General features: G+C 33.0%; 1 protein-coding gene across 1 annotated transcript in view; it reads left to right on the plus strand.

Annotated features, from left to right (window-relative positions):
• The window catches only part of LOC126750218 (serine proteinase stubble), a 79,726-nt gene that overhangs the window by 27,934 nt on the left and 32,696 nt on the right, over window positions 1-19,096 (plus strand). Inside the window, exon 2 of the mRNA XM_050459766.1 lies at window positions 929-1,031. Coding sequence (XP_050315723.1) covers window positions 929-1,031 — 103 coding nt within the window. The remainder of the gene's footprint in view (window positions 1-928; window positions 1,032-19,096) is intronic.

The following is a 19,096-nucleotide window of genomic DNA, read 5'->3' on the forward strand; positions in this document are numbered from 1 at the left end:
AGATCATTTTGAAAAGCTCGATTGTTTTTATTGACTTCTTTTACTTCATCTTAATTAATTATAAATAACTTTATAGAAAACCTGTTTTACTTTTATAGTAAATCTTTTAGTTCTTTAGAACCTCTTTTCTTTCGTTAACTGTTTTATTCTCGGAAATCCAATACCTAATAAATCCAGCTCGAAATAATCACTACTAACCGTAGCTGGCGAATCTGAAGCCAGATAACGGATTGGTAAATAATAAATAATATTTATTATGATTGAAATTTCTACCAACTCAATAATGGTTCAGTAATAACACACATACTGAGTTAAGAGAAAAATTTTAGCTCTTTCTTAGAGGAAGGATATTATTTATGATTAATAGCTAAAGGAATAAGTATAATAGAGGGTCATTGATGTGGCAATCGCTGTGCTATCTTCTTATAAATTTGACCTAGAGGCTCCTTGTATTAATACTGTGTAACTAGGTATCTTATTTCGGATCTAATTAGAGTTACCTTGGAGCTTACAGCTTAATTGTTTTATTTTTGTGTAAAAATATGCTCTCAGGGATTTTGGATAGTAGTTTTTACTTCTGCTCTTTAGGTTCTCTTATTTGTTTGCTATTTATTGTTAAAGATTACAATTTAGAAAGTATGATAAACAGTAACAATATTTCATATACGATACCCAACATTTCCTTAAAGTTCGGCATATTCAACCATTAGGAGAACTGGATACTATATTTCCTAAACGATCTGCTGCTTGATTTAAATCGTTAGAATATTCAGGATTAAGAATAAATATGACTAAATCTTTATAGTCTCTTACTTCTGTTTTTAAGAATACCTACTTATAAGCTAATATATTTAAAATCCATTAATCATGAGTTGCTATACATATGTATATTATATCAATGAAATATTTAAAATGCTAATTTTTTCAGATGTTGCCAGCTACCCTAGTAACCTTAGCGACCTTTTTGCTGGATTTATCATCAGCGTCTCCAGTATACAACATGCAACCAGCATTTATTACAACTAATATTGGTAAGACAACTTATTGACTCTTAGATAAATATTGCTTAATTAAAACAACTAATGAACAATAACACATTTAAGAAGAATAATTAGTTATTCAATCTGCGAATTGAATGAATACTCAAAGAATTCATTCTCAACGCATTTTAATCTGGTATTCTGTAGTTAGTCAGAGATATAATAAAGTTATAAAAATAGAAATTGAATTCCGACTCTATCTAATATCCCTATCTATTAAACTATCTTTAATAAGTAGAGTAACATCTTAAGACAGTATTAAGACGCTTCTTCCCGATGTCCTCATGATCATGGCTGTCCAGAAGCAATAGTAGAAGGAAAAAAAGAAGAAAATTATTTAAAACGAAAAAGTTCAGCAACTTATCATGGGCTCACCAGGTGTGCTGCAAGAATGTTTGTTAAGTAGTTGATGTTTGTTAACTAGACCACTGATTTACTGGAGTGTTATTTTTATACGTGTCAAAATGTAAACTCCCTCTATATATATATATTGAAGAGCTGGATCCAGAGTTCAATGTAATGCAATATTCATCAATAAAATGCTGTTGGTGGAGTTACTAGGGTTTCGAAAGAAATAAACATTGGTTTTCATACAAACCTCAATATTATTTTACGATGTATATACGTTTATTTGCTAGAAGCTATATACTGGATGCTAATATTTGTTAGCATTCTTCAACTTCCTAAACACCATGTTCAGGCATTCCACCAACGATCCTCTTAAATGTTAGAATACCCGCTAAGAATTTTCATTAGGAATAGTTAATGGCCTATCGAATAATAATAATAATAATAATAATAATAATACAAATAATAATAATTCGTTTATTAGGACCAAAGCAAAGTATAAAAAATACAGATATTTGCCTTTCAACTTGCTCCGTAGTGGCAGGAGAAGTTCTTATAAATAAAAAGAAATATTATGATCTAGGTGGGAAAAAGATGTCGAAATTTAGGAGCAACAGTTCCTGGAAACAATTCACGTACAATACGTGTCTTTTGATGTTGCCGGTGTGTATGGTGTTGCCCCATTCTGTTGAAACCAAGTTCGGTTTGAGTCATAACGAGGGTAGTTTTATATGCAAGTTGTATATAAAATCATATGTACATATAGCCAAAGTCAAAAATTGGTGCCGCACTGGTGTGTCACAGTTACAAAGCGGCGACAAGTGTCTTTAAAAAAGTACAATTATTCCATTGACATATGAAACAGTTACCTGTAACTTGTTTTTAATGAATTTTTCTTGGGTGCTTTTCACTCACAGTTTTATTTATTTCCTTAGCTTTCTAGGTAAAAGTAAGCCTTATCATTGTTTAGCATTTGTCACTCATAATTTTTTTGGACTTGTCCACGAACGTGGCTCCTGAGCTTCAAAAAAAAATTACACTATTTGCACTGAGCATGTTTCCGGATTAAGTGCATCGGATTTTTAAGAAAATTTAAAATTTCACTTTTAAAAGTAATGTCATTCTATGATTATTCTATCTTTAATAAAAATATTTACAATGTACTGTCCTTTTTACTCGATATATTTACTTGAATACCGCACATTTTCAACGCCATTTAATGCACAGAATACAAATATAGAGAAATGCGTGTTGCCTAATGACCAGACAGAGATTCCATTGACCAGCTCTATTGACGTTGATGACAAGGAGGGGGGCTATCATCTCAATTTGAATTTGAAGAGTCATTTGCACAATTACACAGAAACTGATACTTTAACTGAAGAGTGATAAGAGATATGTGTAAATAGATTTTTTTTTTCTTAAAATTAATAATTTGCTTATTAGTTTAAGAGGACCCACATTTTGTTAAGGTTGTTAATTTTAAATTTGGAAGTTGTGAAAGAAAAATAAATGTAAATATTGCATATCTCAGTTATCCCTTATCACTTTCTTTAATAATTAACAAATCAACAAAAATATTATTTGATTTAAATTTAGTTCTCAAGAAATTGCTTATTTAGGGCATTTAAGTATGTGGTTTGAAGATATTTAAATATGGATACTTACCAATAATTATAAATTAGCATCATGGGTATGGAAGCAATTGAATTGAATTGACGAAACAGTGGGCTGCCAAGGCAGTTGTGCATATAGGTCTCCTGATGGACCCGTCATGCTCCACCGGGGGTTACCAGAGCCCAACCCAACCCAACCCAACGGCCTTGGAGAAACCGATAAGGCTCTCTGGTCTGAAGGACTTAAAGTCGCTCGGTACACTGAAAGTGTTACCCAAGTATTTGAACCTGGCGCGCGTGAGGGCTGGGCACTCCCCGACTACATGGTCAACGGTTTCATCCTCCTCACAGCACCATCGGCAATTCGGGTTGTCCGCAATATCGTTAGTATGGAGATGGCTTCTTAAGTGCCAGTGACCGGTTCAAAGACCTGTCACTAGCCCTGCATCCAACCTGTACCAGTTTATAGCAGCCGTGTATCCAGCGGCCATGATAGCCTTAATGGTAGCTCTGCTGTCCGAGCATATTGATACGACTTGTATTGCGGTGTCCGTAGCTTAGGATTTTCTGTCCGCATTTTAATACAGCGAATACCTCGGCCTGGAAGACAGTGGCATGCTCCCCCAGCGAATATTCCCCTTCTGGTATGTGGGATCCCACCAATAAGCCCTGATCCAGCTCTGTTATTCATTCTGGAGCCATCTGTGTACCAGATAGTCCCCCTATTTAGCAATGCAATAGCAACGAGGTCCAGAGGCGAAAGGCTCAGCAGAGTCTCAAGCGCTCTAGTTGGCGCCGTCCGCATGGAACCCGTTATGCTGAGACATGCAAGACGTTGGACTCTGTCCGGTTGAGCACGAATTTTCGCTTTCTCCGTACATGGCCACCAAACGATAGCCCCGTATGTGAGAACGGATTACGTCTCCTCGTGAATTGTAGGAGCTCTGCTTTTTTGGGGTTAATCCTGAGACCCCCCGAGATGCACCATATGTCCGCCATACGCAGGGCTCTCATCATAGGGCCCTGCATTGAGACGGCGTCTTTCCCTGGGCAAAGGATTACCAGATCATCAGCGTAGGCCTGTGTGTATAGGCCAGCATTGTTTAAAAGATTTATCAGGCTGTCGACCACAAGGTACCACAAGGTAGGGGACAATACTCCTTCCTGTGGGCAGCCCCTAGCCGCCAACGTTTCGACAATCTCTTTGTTGAGCTGAGCAGATACATGACGTTTCGAGAGCATGGCCTCGCATTAACCAAACAGGGTTCTGAGCCGCGGCTCTCGAGTGCTTGGCAGATTAATGCAAAAGGGGTGTTGTCGAACGCCCCTTCAATGTCTAGAAACGCACCCAGGCAGGCCTTGCCACTACCCAGAGCACCCTCCCTCCACCTTCCTAACGAGGTGGTGTAGGGCCAGGTCCGTGGATTTGCTCGCCTGATAGGAGTATTGGTGCACATGCAGTGGTTTGTTGGCCAGGATGCTTTCCTTAAGGTATCGATCAATCAGCCTCTCCATCGCCTTCAGCATAAAGCTGGTAAGGCTGATAGGTCAGTACGATTTGGGATCTGTAAAATCGCTTTTTCTGGGTTTTGGAATGAAGACGACTTTCACTTGACGCCATAACTTTGGAACGTAGCCCTGAGCAAGCGACGACCTGAATAGTCTGACTATGGGGGGGTTAGTACTTCTAACCCGTTTTGCAAAAGGCATGGATATAATCCATCCATGCTCGGAGATTTGAAGGGGGGGAATGTCTTGATTGCCCATTTCACCCTCTCATAGGTAATTATTCTTCTAGCAGTTTCGAACTCTAAGCGAATCGGAGCCCGAGAACAGCTAGGAGGATCGCAAGATGAGTTGGAGTCTGGGAAGTGGGTGCGCAGCATGACCTCCAGTGACTCCCGCTCGTTGGTAGTAAAGCCGCCATCTGGAAGTGACAGCGACCCCAATGTAGTTTCAGGTTCCTTGGACAGTACTTTGCACAGTCGTGCTGCGGATGGTGTGTTTTCAACGTCATCGCAGAACCGCCTCCAGCACTGTCTTTTGGAGTCCCTGAGTGTCTTTTTGTATTGCCTTTGAGCTGCGTGGAACGCATCTCAGTTAGTGGCAAGCTTAGTGCGCTAGCCCTGCGAAGGAGCCGACGCGTAGTGTCACGGTGCTTTTCCGTGTTCCTGTTCCACCAGGCATTCTTGGCATTGGCGGGTCTCCGTCTGAGGGGACAGCTGCCCTCGAATGCCGCGACTATCGTACGAGTCAGGTTGACAGTCCCGATCTCTGTGTCGACCGAAAGTGTGTACCTTGCCGGAATGTCCGCAAGACCACCGACTAGTTCCTCTCGAAAGTGGTCCCAGTCTGTGCACCTTGGGTTTCTGTAGGCTGGAGTATTGCACCGAGCCTGCTTCTTTAATTCAAAAAGAATGTGCCTGTGGTCCGACATTGTGACCTCAACGGACACTCTCCATGAGCTGAAAAGGTTCACAGTACTAGGTGAACAGATAGTAAGGTCAATAATTGGTTGACTTCTATTGCAGTAGAAAGTTGGGACACTGCCTCGGTTGAGTAGTTCTAGGCCATTTGAGCACATGAAGTCAACCAGGGAGCGGCCCTTTGGGTTCTCATCTCCGCATCCCCAAAGGCCGTGATGTGAATTCGAATCGCAGCCCATGAGAAGCGGGAGACTCAAGTCTTCACAGTATTTGACCACCGCAGTGACGGCCGGGGGGGGGGAGGGGGGTGATTCAATTTCGATGGGAAAGTAGGCAGAGCAGACTACCAGATCCTTTCCCGTGTCCATTGACAGTTTGACGGCTACTAGGTCCCTTGTAAAGAGACTTGGAATATGGAAGTAAATTTTAAATAAAAAGACATAATTAATTTATCTGTTAAATATTTTATTTTAAGCCGAATTAAAACAAATTTAACAGAGAACCTTAAAACGCATAAAAATAGTTACAATACATTCTAAATTAATTACTCTAAGCTATAAGCATGGTATTAATAAGACAATTTATGTATGAATATCAAATTGTTGCAGGTATAAAGCATATTTTTCATTTGTTAATTTTTATAATTTCGATTATTTCTGAACTTTTAGAAAAAATTATCTACTTTTTTGGTTTCCATAAGTGTTAAAAAACATTATAAGAAACATGTAGCAAACAAGCCTAAATAAAAAAATATTATGTATATTTTTTAACTATAAAAAAATATATAAATTCTTATAATAAAAACAGATATTATACCTATTTCTTAAACTAAATATATCTTTTGATGGTGAGAACAAATTAATATGCATGTTTTTTTTTTGTTTTTAATTTTTTTAGCGCAAGCAATTAAAAACAGAGTATAAATTCTAATAAAAAATTTATCGTTATCCCTGACATAATATAACAAAGTACATAATGATATAAATACCATAACATGTTTTTTTTTTAACATAAATCAATAAACGCAAAATATTAATTCTAACAGAAGAAAAAAGCAAATAAAATAATTATTTCTAAATAGAACTTTAAAAGTTTTCATTTTTGCCAAATTCCACACGGTGGTTTTGGTTAGTCACAACAGTTGTCTTCAGTAAGTATGGAACATGAAACATAATATAAGCTCCTTTTATTCTCGAGAAGAAAAGAGTATATGTCAGTATAGCCTGTCATGTTAGTTTTCAAACCGGGGAAATCAGAATTAGAGGATATTTGCCATACTATCCAGTCGCACTGTGTCAAGGGAGATGTTTGGTGACTTAGACCTTGTAAGATTTGCAACCATGATTTTTAAAGATTTTTGCTCGTGAAATGAATTCTTTATCAGAACTTTGAAGACAAGGATAAGAAAATACCCGAAATTTTGATCGGTGAAATATGGAGGTCTGAGAATTAGAACTGAATTGTAAAAATTAAGAACTTTAACATAGATATTATAATATAACATAGTATAATATAACATAGATAATATAACATATAAAAAACATATAAATACAATATAATATAACATAGATATATGTCGAAAATAGGACTAAAGCTTCAATAGAAAATGATAATACATCAAAAATGCATCACAATTATTGGATTTTGCACGTAAAGAAATTACCAACCCTTGATAGCGACAAATTAGAAAAAACCCTTGGTTAGCGCTACGGCCCACGGTATACACTGAAAAGGGGACACATTATTTGTTTTAGCACCTTACCTTATCCGATCCAATAACTTTAATTCATGTCGTTAACATTGGCTTTTAGATGGCGCCATAAATAGTTATCCTGAGATAATATTCTCGCACGGGTTGCAGAATGAAGAATGAAGCTACTCCTTAATCAAAAACTGGATGGGAATGCATATTATCCATAATATTCGTTTAAAAAAGTTAATCTTTATCATGAACTTGAACAGAAATGAACCTCAAGTCATAAACAAAGCGTAAATCGAACGAACAAATGAAAACACCATCACCGACACGGATTCTTGTTACGGCCAACGCCAACGCCGAACGGTTGACCCCGATTTTGTGACGATTTTGCACTGCCGGGGCGTGACGTCACGGCAATGACCCCATTCCTGATTCGATTTTTATTTACGGAATTTATTGCCATATTTTTAACTGAATTTGTTTACTGTTTACATTATTAACGGTTTCAGAAAAAGTGGAAAGATTTTAATATTTTACAGTTTTAGAGGTTTCATTACAATTTTAAAATACCTTTCGAATACGTTTCAGCTCGTTAGTTTAGTTAAGCTAATAAATTAAATGAAAAAAGCTGTCAAAGGGCTCTAAGATATTACTTTATGTTATCTAATGGGATACATTCAATTACAAGACAAAATATTGTTATGCGAAGGTTAAACGTAAATTATCTTATGACGAATCTAGTTCTCGAAAGATTATCTTATTTCAGGACCCAATTTAGGCCCTAATCTAGTTGCTATTGAATAAATTTGAAGGTCACTCTTAAATACGTGAATAAGAGAAAAAGGTAAGAAATAAAAAGACCATAACAAATAATATAAACAAAGAAAATGAAAAGAATGAGACAAAACACCTGGTAAAGACCATAAAAAAGTCTTACTAAATTCAAAAATAGATTTAAAAACAGAGACCGAAAATAAGGAAAACGAGATTCACATAGAAACTCCTGAGATAAAATAAGCATAAGTAAGCATATAAGTGACAGTAAAAGGAACAGGATCGATCAAAAACCAAAAAAGATCAAGAACCAAAGCCGAAAGTGAAGCGTGCCCTTTTTCATGCCAAACTCGATACAAAAGCATGGAGTACCTTTGTAAATTACTGTAAAGTTACTGCTTAGGAAAACTACTAAGCATGAAGAAAAGATAATCAATTAATTAAATATAATATGTAATTAAGTTTAATATGAGTGGACGGCGTACTTTACATCCGGCATAATTTTTTCATAAAATTAATAAATCTAAATGTCCTCTATATCTCCACTACATAATTAAATATCGCACCGATATTCATTACATCAATATCCAAAAATTAAATCTTTTAACTATAATACCTCAAAAAACTGAAACATTTAAGAAATCGTTTATCTAGCAAATTGCTTCTGTAATTAATTAATACAGAATAATGGACTTTTCTTTATCGATACAGTTTTCAAAAGAAACTTTAAAGTTCCCTGTCCTTCTTTTTCTCCGTCTCTCTCTCTCTCTCCCTCTCTCCCTCTCTCCCTCTCTGTTTCTTGGTCTTCTCTTATAATTTTTAAACGAAAAGCTATAAAGTTTTTTTTCGTTGCTCACTGTTTTGCGATCATGTATTTCTTTTTTATAAAATTTTTCCTTTGCTACAGCAGCTGCCTCACTTCGGAGGCAAGCTGACGTAGGTTTTTATTTCGAATAGAATTTCGAAATTCGATTTTACATGAAACTGTAGTCTCATTATATAGTATTTCATTTATAATCATTTAAAAATGAATAAACCATTATTATTATTATTATTATTATTATTATTATTATTATTATTATTATTAATATTATTATTATTATTATTATTATTTTTATTGTTATACATGGAAAAAAAATGCCTAATAAAAGCGTTTAAAAGTTTGACGCTGATGGTTCATAAATAGTAAGCCCGCCTTAGCCTAGGGTTAAAAACTTATGTACGGAACTTATGTAATAAATTTATATAAATAGCTTTATTTATGGAGATACTAACCTTAAAGATGACAAATCATTAAAATATTTAAGAAGTTTTGTTCCATCGACTGGAGTATGGAGCAACTTTTCAAGCGTAACAGTTCCGATTAAGGAACATGAAAACTTCGAAAAGTGTCTTAAAATGAGTTAAATTTGAAAAAAAAATTTTTAATAAACGCGATTAATAGTTTTATTTAAGATTATAAAATCTATTCCAGCCGATGATCAAACATTTATAACAATATTTTATCAATGTTATATTATTGCTTGAATACTAATTTATAAGACCCTATAAATACAAATATAATTTAAATATAAATATTTCAATCAACATAATTGGTATTTGGCTAAGATTATTTTATCACACTCATAGAGATTTTATGAAAGTAACAAAGTTTGTAAGCCTCATACTTTTTGTAAAAAGAAAAGATAAATGTAAAAATTGAAATAATACCGCGACTATCATGGCGGTTTAGCCGATCATACGGGTAATGATTATTATGTAGGGAAAGATTATTTTAGGGTTCTTCGGGCAAATATTTTCTTGCACCATGATTTTACTAGCATATGCATGCAACATGCCGCAAAAAAACCTAAATAAATATCACTAAAAAAATGGCGTCATTAGATAAATCTATTTAATTTTATAAGACACACTAATATAGAATAATTATTTAATTTCTAATAAAGTGATATATACTTTTATTTTATAAAGAATCCGATTAAAACATAATAGTTTTATTAGCGAACGCTGTCACTTAATAGATGGCGGTTTAAAAAGTGTAAAATTCAAGGGTCAGCTCTTTTTGGTTTCTGTTTTAGTTTTTTTAAATTTTCCTGTTTAATTTCTTTTTAAAATTTCCTAACTTTTTCTGTTTTTTCAAAATAAAATACTGACTATTTTAAAAGGAATTATACTTTATAAATAAGTATTGGCTTGCAAAAAAAAAAGTTTTTATTCTAACAGATATTCTAAATTAATTTGAAGGTGACTCTGCAAAAAGTAAAAATAACTTTTTTAAACAATTTCGTAGTAACTATAAAATCAAAACAATTATAAAGAAACGAAATATTATTTTGCTTTCCACAATATAATTATAATTCTACGAGTGTACTGTGTTCCGAAACCAAAAAGTACTTAATAGCTTAAATTTTCATTGACAAAATGCAATCACAAATACTTTCAAAACAAACAAACTTTTGCTCAACTTCACAGAAACTTAATTTTCTTTAAAGAAAACACCTATTGATTTTCCGATTATTTAGTATAGTGTAAGCCGTATTCCGTCCTCTTCTATCACTACATCATGTTTCTCCTAGGGAAAGTCCGTTGAAATAAAAAATATTTACCGATTTTTGTGGTATACTATAGAATTTGGTAGGAATAAGGAAAAGATTATGGATCCTAGGATTCGATACTGATTACTCCTTCTGCTAATGAAATACTACAAACCCTCGCAACCTGCCTGCTGCTCTCTAGATTTTACCTATTGATATTTCAATGATTTAGTTCACACTAAAGCACTCTTCGGTACTCTTCGATCAACATATCGCGTGCGTCCTATGAACAGTCCTCTGCAAGAAAGATAGTTTGGATATTTCTTTAATGTAGTAGAGTTAGTTGTAGTAGTAGAGTAATCATTTATGTATTGTTTGGTAAATCATTTATGTATATCAGGAAAAGAGTATGAGTTCGATAGCGAGTATCGATACCGACCTTCTGCTGATGAAACACTATCAACCCTCACAATCCTGCTTTTCTTCAGATATTATATTATTAGTTTTACGCTCTCAATTTTAAAATAATATTTTATTAAGTAATTTATTTTAAATTTTTAAGTGCACACTCAAAAGCCTTGCACAGAATAAATGACAACACTAATGAATTGCTTATGAAAATATTCAATGCCAACCGAAATCAGATTAAGTATACCTGAAACTGTACTGACTGTATGAATAAATGAAATTTTCCTGAAGAAAATAAATTATTTGGTTGAACAAGCATTTCTCAAAAAACTTGGAAATAATAGGCAATAACGAGATTGAACTGTAATCTCGTATAGTCATGTTACTGGCGTAATTTTAAGGATGAAAGAAAAGCTCTTTCTCTCAATGCAGAGAGGCAATAGTTGAGTTATTTTTGAGTGAGTATATTTTTGACTCTTTTATTTAGGCGTACATCCAGATGAAAAGTATTTCTACTTAGTTTAATAAACTGGTCTTACAAATATAATACTGTCTGTATACATATTATACCGGGTGTTTCATGTGTCCGAGTGTTCAAAAGTCATGGTCCAAACTGAAAGGGGGTGTAGGGGAGCCTATTTGGAATCAAAATAACCCCCTATGTTGTTATCCGATTTTTGATGGTTTAGAAGTTATAGCTGTTTTTCACTTTTTTGCTATAATTTACTTCTGGCTTAAAAAAATATTTATGTCTGGGGATTTATTTTTTAAATATATTTTTTTAGTATTTTATTTAAAAGATGTCAAGTCTTTTTAATAAACGTATATCATAAAAAAAATTGTATTATCGCTGCAGAAAATCATGTTTAATTTTTTTGTGGTTTCTTTAAAAACAAATTTTACCGTTTTAATGAGGCACCACAGTACAGAAAGGCGTTGCAAGAATTTAAACCAATGTTTTAAAAATTCTTACAACTTATAGCCTTTCAATAGAAACGTTTAACTTAAAGGTCTTTATCTGTTTAATATAAGTTAAGTAAATTTTTAGAAAAATGGAACGTAAAAGAAACAAAAGCTAAAATAAAACTTCGAATATTTCATTAGCATTTATTTAAAAAAGATGTTCAAAATGGGCGCCGCCGGCTCTTATACACAAACGACATCGTCTTAAAAAATTTCTTTTTTGATTTCTAAATGCTCGAGCATTGTTTCGTAAACTTGTTGCTGCATCTCGCAGTTTTTGACAAAGCTGATTTTCAGTATTATTTTCCGTTTGGTATACAAGTTCTTTAAAGTATCCCCATAAAAAATAGTCAAGAGGATTAAGGTCAGGTGAGCGCGCGGCCACGATATCACTACTCCTCTGCTTATCCAATGATCTGGGTAAGCACCATTTATATAGTCTCTGACTATTCGTGCATTATGCGCTCGCGCTCCGTCGTGTTCCAGCCACATTCTTGCCTGTAATTCCAGAGGCACATCTTCCAAAAGGTCATAAAGTTGGTGTTCTAAAAAAATCTAGGTAGCTCTCTCCATTTAATCTGACCGGTAACTCGAAAGGGCCAATCAGCCTATCACTGAGAATTCCTGCCCACAAATTTACACCAAATTGGTACTGGAAGCGATCTTGCCTTATTATTCTCGGATTTTCTTTTTCTACAGCTCATTAGTGAATATTATGAATATTAAATATACCAAGTCTTTGAAATGAAGACTCATCGGACCACAAAATGCAGTCAAAAAAGTCCGGGTCTTGCAGACAGCGTCAAAGCATTTCTCTACAAAATGCTACTCTAGGCGCGTAGTCACGGGGTAAGGGGGCTTGAACACGTTGCACGTGGTATGCATGCTGGTTGTTCCTCCGCAACATGCGATGTATCGTAGCTATAGCTAATCCAGTAGCTCTAGAAATTCTACGAATACTTGTAGAAGGGTCCATCTCTATTAAAGCAAGCACCTCTTCATCATCCAACCGCGGTCTGCCTATTTGTTGTACATCACCAGGTATTTCTCCCCGCAAATATGAGTTATATACTCGTATGAACACTCTGTGATCGGGAAAGGGTTTACGATCCGGATAACGATCACGATACTCTCTTGCAGCAAGGCGAGCGTTCCCACCGCACAATCCATAAATGTAATGCATTTCAGCATATTCCCGTGGGGTATACCGATCCGGCATCTCGATGCAGATTAATTATTACTTTAATGGTATAATAGGTCAGAAAACAGAAAAAAAATCGATTAACACGTTAGCTAAAGACCAACAGAAAACAATACAGAAAATACCAACAATAGTCGGTCTGGCTATATTTTAAAATGGTCCATGTGAGAATACCATTTTTGTTTGTGGCTCTTGATAGCATTCTGAATTCCAATTTGAAGGTCAAGCGCACTTAAATAGTACCAAATTTGTGGTATGCAAGCAAAAAATGTGGTATGATTTTATTTCTTTTACGTTTCATTTTTCTAAAAATTTTCTTAACATACATTGATCAAATAATAAACAATATAAGGTAAATGTTTTTATTGAAAGACTAGAAATAGTAGGAAGTTTTTAAACATTGGTTTAAATTCCTGTAGGTCTTTGTGTACTGTGTAGTGCTTCATTAAATTGTTAAAATTCATTTTTGAAAAATCCAAAAACAAATTAAACAAGACTTTCTGCAGCGAAACAAAAAAAAATTACACTACACTTTTATTAAAAAGACTCGACATTTATTGGAATAAAAACAAAAAAATATATTTAAAAAATAAAGCCCCAGACATAGAAAAAAATATTTTTTTAAGCCAGAAATAAATTATAGAAAAAAACTGAAAAACAGCTATAACTTATAAACCATCAAAAATCGGATAACACATTTGTACTTAGAAGAATGTCAATTTATATATAGATTGAGGTTTTTAAATAAGCATACTACTCTCTGAATCACTCTCATTTATACTAATCCTTGCTGGTATAGGGTGATCTGAGTCGAGCCCGGAGGGAGTACAGATATGCAATGAGAGTATATGCCGGATTGGACTACCGTGAAGACTGTAGAGAGGCCTTTAATAGTTGTAGACTGGAGTATTGACACGACCTAGTGAATTTATTTCACAGAATTTATCTATGCAAAAAACCGTGAGAATTAGTAGCTTTAAGAATTTAAAAGCACAAAAATAATTGAATGCCATGTTATACTGGCATTAAATTATTTTTGTCCTCCCTTTAAAGATGTAAAAATAGTACAAGAATCTCTGAAAAAAAATGTCTAAATAAAATTATGGAAATTATATATAGTTAGAATATTTTTTTATTATAAACATAAATTTATCTCATTTGTTGCATAGAAGCAAAATCCTAAAACTTTTATAACTCTTTTAAATGGCATTTTAAAAGCTTTTTAATCAATAGTCTTTTTTGAACTTATTAGTTTTTTTTAAAACGTTACTAATGATTCACAGGATTGGCCGTAAAATATTTACTTGACCGATTGCATTTTAATGAAACTTAATTACATCGAATAAAAAGTGAAAAATGTATGTCACACCCGCGTCATTAATAATAAAATATGACCGCTTTTACTTCCTTTCATCGCACTTATAAGGGACCAACTTTATGAAATTTTCTCGAGAAATTGATACGGCGATGCACTTTGAATAAGAATGGGTTCGCAATTTCACACGGTTTATAATATATATGAATATTCTTCTTAGTAAATCCTACTTTAATGGAATATAATATGTGTTAGTAACATTTATTACCCATTAAGCGTTATACAGTAGAAATTATTTTATTAAAATCACTGATGAGACAAATTAATTTTCTGGTTGAGGGACAGAAATTTAATTTTACTTGGTCAACATATTTCTAAAGTCACTGCTAAGATAAATCAAAAGGCTATTTTTGAAATTTTTTACTAAAATGACAGAAAACATAGAAGAAGGTCAATGTTGCATCAGTCATCTATGATATTTAGATCAATATTTGTAATATGGTGTTATTTAATATCATTGATAAAAATTGACAATTCTTTAAGATATATAGGAAAATAATGTTTTTATTTATATGCCAATGTTGATGTTGAGGTAAGTGCAACAATAATTTTAAACATTTATAGATTAAAACCAGTAATTTTTTTCATGGTAGCTTGAAAATATTCAAAAATTTATCACAACAGCTGCTTTTAAGGTTCATTGACCTAGATCCAGACTAAACAAAACCACAAAACACAAAAATATAGAGAAGTGGTGGTTGCATACAAACTGATAGAAATTCTTCTGACAAATCAGCTAGCGTCCTCTCGCTTGGCAACGGAAACTGTTGTAAATAACTTGATAGTTTGACGTGCCTAATTGGACCAATCAAAATGGTAGAAAGGCGTGGCCAAATGAAAGCGGGAATTCAAATATCATTTAATCTGATAATCTTATCATTTAATCGTAATGTCTAAAGCAAACGCCTTATCAAAAAGGTTACTCATAGAAAAAAGAGCCTTTTTGATTAGGTGTTAGCATCAGATATTGATCTGAATAAAAATAAAATTTTCAGCTTTATTTTACATATCTAAATGAGTTAATTTACTGCAATAATTAATTAACAATAGTGTACGACATATCAGCAATTGAACAAATTGAAATAAAACAATGTTTTTCTTTAATACAATAATTATTTAATTTTCCTGAAAAAAAAAACTTAAAATGATATATTATTATATAAAATAATATAAAATAATTTATTATAACAGACATTATATCAATTAGAATTAATCTAAAAATGTTTTAAAGTATTTTGTTAGCACTGAACTACCCTAATTTTAAACAGATTGGAAAAGGTTGTCAAAATTTTTGTTCTCATCATACATCTAAAGGCATTCCCATTAGGTTATATAATAATATCCTCATTTTATTAACACAGATTCAATAGAGGATTAATTATCCTTATTTAATATGTACTTGTATCTGTTTCCTAAAGAAAAATTATATCCATCTACAAAACAAAATAAACTCTTTAAAAATGAAAACAACTTTTTAGTATAAACAGATATCACTTACTTAGTATATATTTGTTGGTTTCATAATACCAACAACATATCTTGAAACTATAATATTACTAAAGACTTAATTCAAAGACAGATGTTTCATAAAATAAGTTGTAAGAAAAATATTAATTCTGATCCATCCGGGTGCTCAGGTCTCTTAGTCTCTATACCTATGTCTCGTCTGAGTGAACACAGGAAGTGGTATGCTACAACCATGCAATAAAATAAATAAATAGGCAGTGCAAACCTTATTAATCAATTTACTAAAAGATGCATGTGAAAAAAAGACAAAATCAATATGTATTGTACTGTAAAGCCAGCACTATAAGCATTATTAAAATTTGAGGAGAGAACTGATCAGAAGATACTTTTTAGCTCAAAGTCTTAATAAAATTTACATTGCATATTGCTCTCCATGCTTTTCTTGTAATGGGAACGGAAGGAAATTAGAAAAATCTTTTATTACTGTTTCTTCGAATCATTTAAAATATACATACTCGTACATCAAGGAAATTTTCAGGAAAATATTAATAAATTTTTAATTGTGGAATAGAAAATGAGAGGCTAGACATTTTGTAATATGTATTTATAATAATCAAGTTAAAAATTAAATACTTAAAAAGTGTAACTTCTTCATTGACATCAACTGAATTTGATTTTATCAAAGACTAAAGATTGATAATACAAAAACATAACAGTAATAAATAAAATCAGATTTTCTTACTAGAAACCTGGAATTGCTTGCTCCAAATCAATTAAAACAATACTCCCAATATTGAAAGAGAACTTTTTATAAAAAAGTCATGAATTTAAAATAACATCCTTAAAACAAATAGCAAACTAAATCCACGCTTGCATTCATTGAAATGAAAAACGAACTCATATGGTATGACAAAGACAAATGATGTTCTATCAGTCAATGTCAACAACTGTCTGTCAGCTCCCTGTCAATTTTGCCAAGCAAGATGGCCGACATACGATTTCGATTTTAACCATACAAGCTTCATACATGTGGTAGAAACCTTATTTTTTTAGCAGGTCAGCCTTGGACAATATGAGATGTGGACAATGGTTAAAATTCATGTTGAAATGTTATCTATTTTTTTCTGTTATCTATTTTTTTCTAAGTTGATAGGAAAACGATTTTTTCCCAAGTCCAGGTTCAACTCTAAAAGTCATTGCTAGGATAAATTATTTACATTTTTAAAACAAGAGAGTAAAGATTAATACCAAAACAAAACTGACTTTATTAAAATCGTTGAAGAGATAAATTTATTTATTATTTTTTAGCTAAGAGATGAAAGCTTATTTTTACTTTTACCGATTTCTAAAATAAAAAATGATTTCATTGTATTGAAATCTAAATAAATAAATTTACGTAAATAAAAAAATAAAAAACAACTATTAAATTTTGACAGAGGTTGTTTAGTTAGATGAGTGCTATATTGGTAGGAGGGTTGTGAATCAATCACTAGTTCAACGAGTTGATTTATGCAAAATCAAACATGTACTCCGAGTCTTTTTCTGACTATAATGTTAAAAAAAATAATTTTCTAAAATATTGTATTATGACAAAAGATTTAAATTTTCCAACAATTTTTTGGAAAAAGTATTTTTTTATATATTTTCTTGACTTATTTTTCACAAAAAAATAAAAATGGAAAATTAAATTTTTGGCTGCAAACGCTATAAGGCTGGGGGCAACAGGTTGAACCTTTTTGAAAATGTATTTTTCAGAAATAAAGTAATTATTGGAAAATTTGATTTTGTTAGAATGCCGGCTTCGATATGCTGATTTATTCTCGCGTTCTGGATCTTCTATTCGATATCTCTTGACGATAACTAATAGATATAAAATCTTTATCCATTTTTTCCAAGAGACCACACAAAATGTAAACAAACAAACAAAAAAACAATGTCACGGTCTCATAAGCAAATTTTATTGGCTACACGTATTTCTCCCTGTATAAGCAGGGCATCATCAGGTCTAAAAACAATTAAAAGGGGTTTTAATATACAACCATTTGCAATATAAAATAAAATTATCTTAGGACCTACACATACACTGTAAAAACAACTAATAGTAATAATCTGTTTAAAAGTTATCCATCGCTCGAATGTACTACAGTTGCAAACTCCATCAGTGCATCTTTAGGCATTTTGGAGCTTTGGCATCTTGGAGAAATAGTAAGTTCTAGTAAGTAGACTAATTCTACTCGAAACTCACCCATTAGTAATGGCTCCCAAACCAAAATTCACAAGCGCCTAACTTCGTTCATAACAACTTAGTGGGCTAGTAGCTAATAGCAGATATGAATGAAAAGTTTATTACTTATCTCGAATTGCAGACGTTATAAATATGATAAATTTGTTAAATGCTCATAAATGACTAAATCTTTTTTTACACAATACCCTTGATGGTCCTCTCCCCAGAACTACTTCAGCTTTAGGATGATTTGTGCTTCCGTTAATGAACTGATCAAACTAATCAAGGTCAGTGAGTCGAGCTATCTCACTCCTAGCGACACCAGAGCTACTTAATGTACAGATTTTACGACTACTTTTAGAATAATTTTGTTATCGTGTCCCGATAGTAAACGAAGGCTTCCATTAACGGTAACAGTTCTGCGCAGTAGTCTCTGTGCTCAATTCTAAAAAAACTGATGAATTATCCTTCAGGACTAACTAATCTGCCTTGGAGTGTGCCTTGGATCCTGCAAGATCTAATTGCGGAATCTCAGAATTACGCCTGTTTACCATGCCCTCTGCTGATTTTTGCTCAATAATTGTTTTTTTACATATTTGGCATCACACAGAGGTGTGCATTAATTTTCTTTTATTCAGAGCCTGTATATTTGTAACTGAAAATCGTTTGTTAAAATCCGCTGGAATAAGTTCGCGATTGAATTGTTTTTTTTTTCGGCCACGCTTTCGGCAACAATAGGTATATTGTACTCCAAACGACCTCTACGAGCATGCCGAATCCCATTTATTCAAATTTTTGAACCAAATTCCAAATTGTTCGAAAAGTTTATTGTGTGTGCCAAAAAATTGACCTAACGCCCGGAATTCAATTTTCCTCAATTAAAGATTTTAATAATAAACTTGAAACAATTTCACACGGTTGTTGCACATTGTTCAATGGCAATTGTTTTATGCTTTAAAATAAAATTTTAAGCTGCCGTTATTAAAGACTGATTCAAAAAACATTTCTAATGTGAAACTTA

Source organism: Anthonomus grandis, chromosome 2, assembly GCF_022605725.1.
Source record: "Anthonomus grandis grandis chromosome 2, icAntGran1.3, whole genome shotgun sequence".
NCBI lineage: Eukaryota > Metazoa > Arthropoda > Insecta > Coleoptera > Curculionidae > Anthonomus > Anthonomus grandis.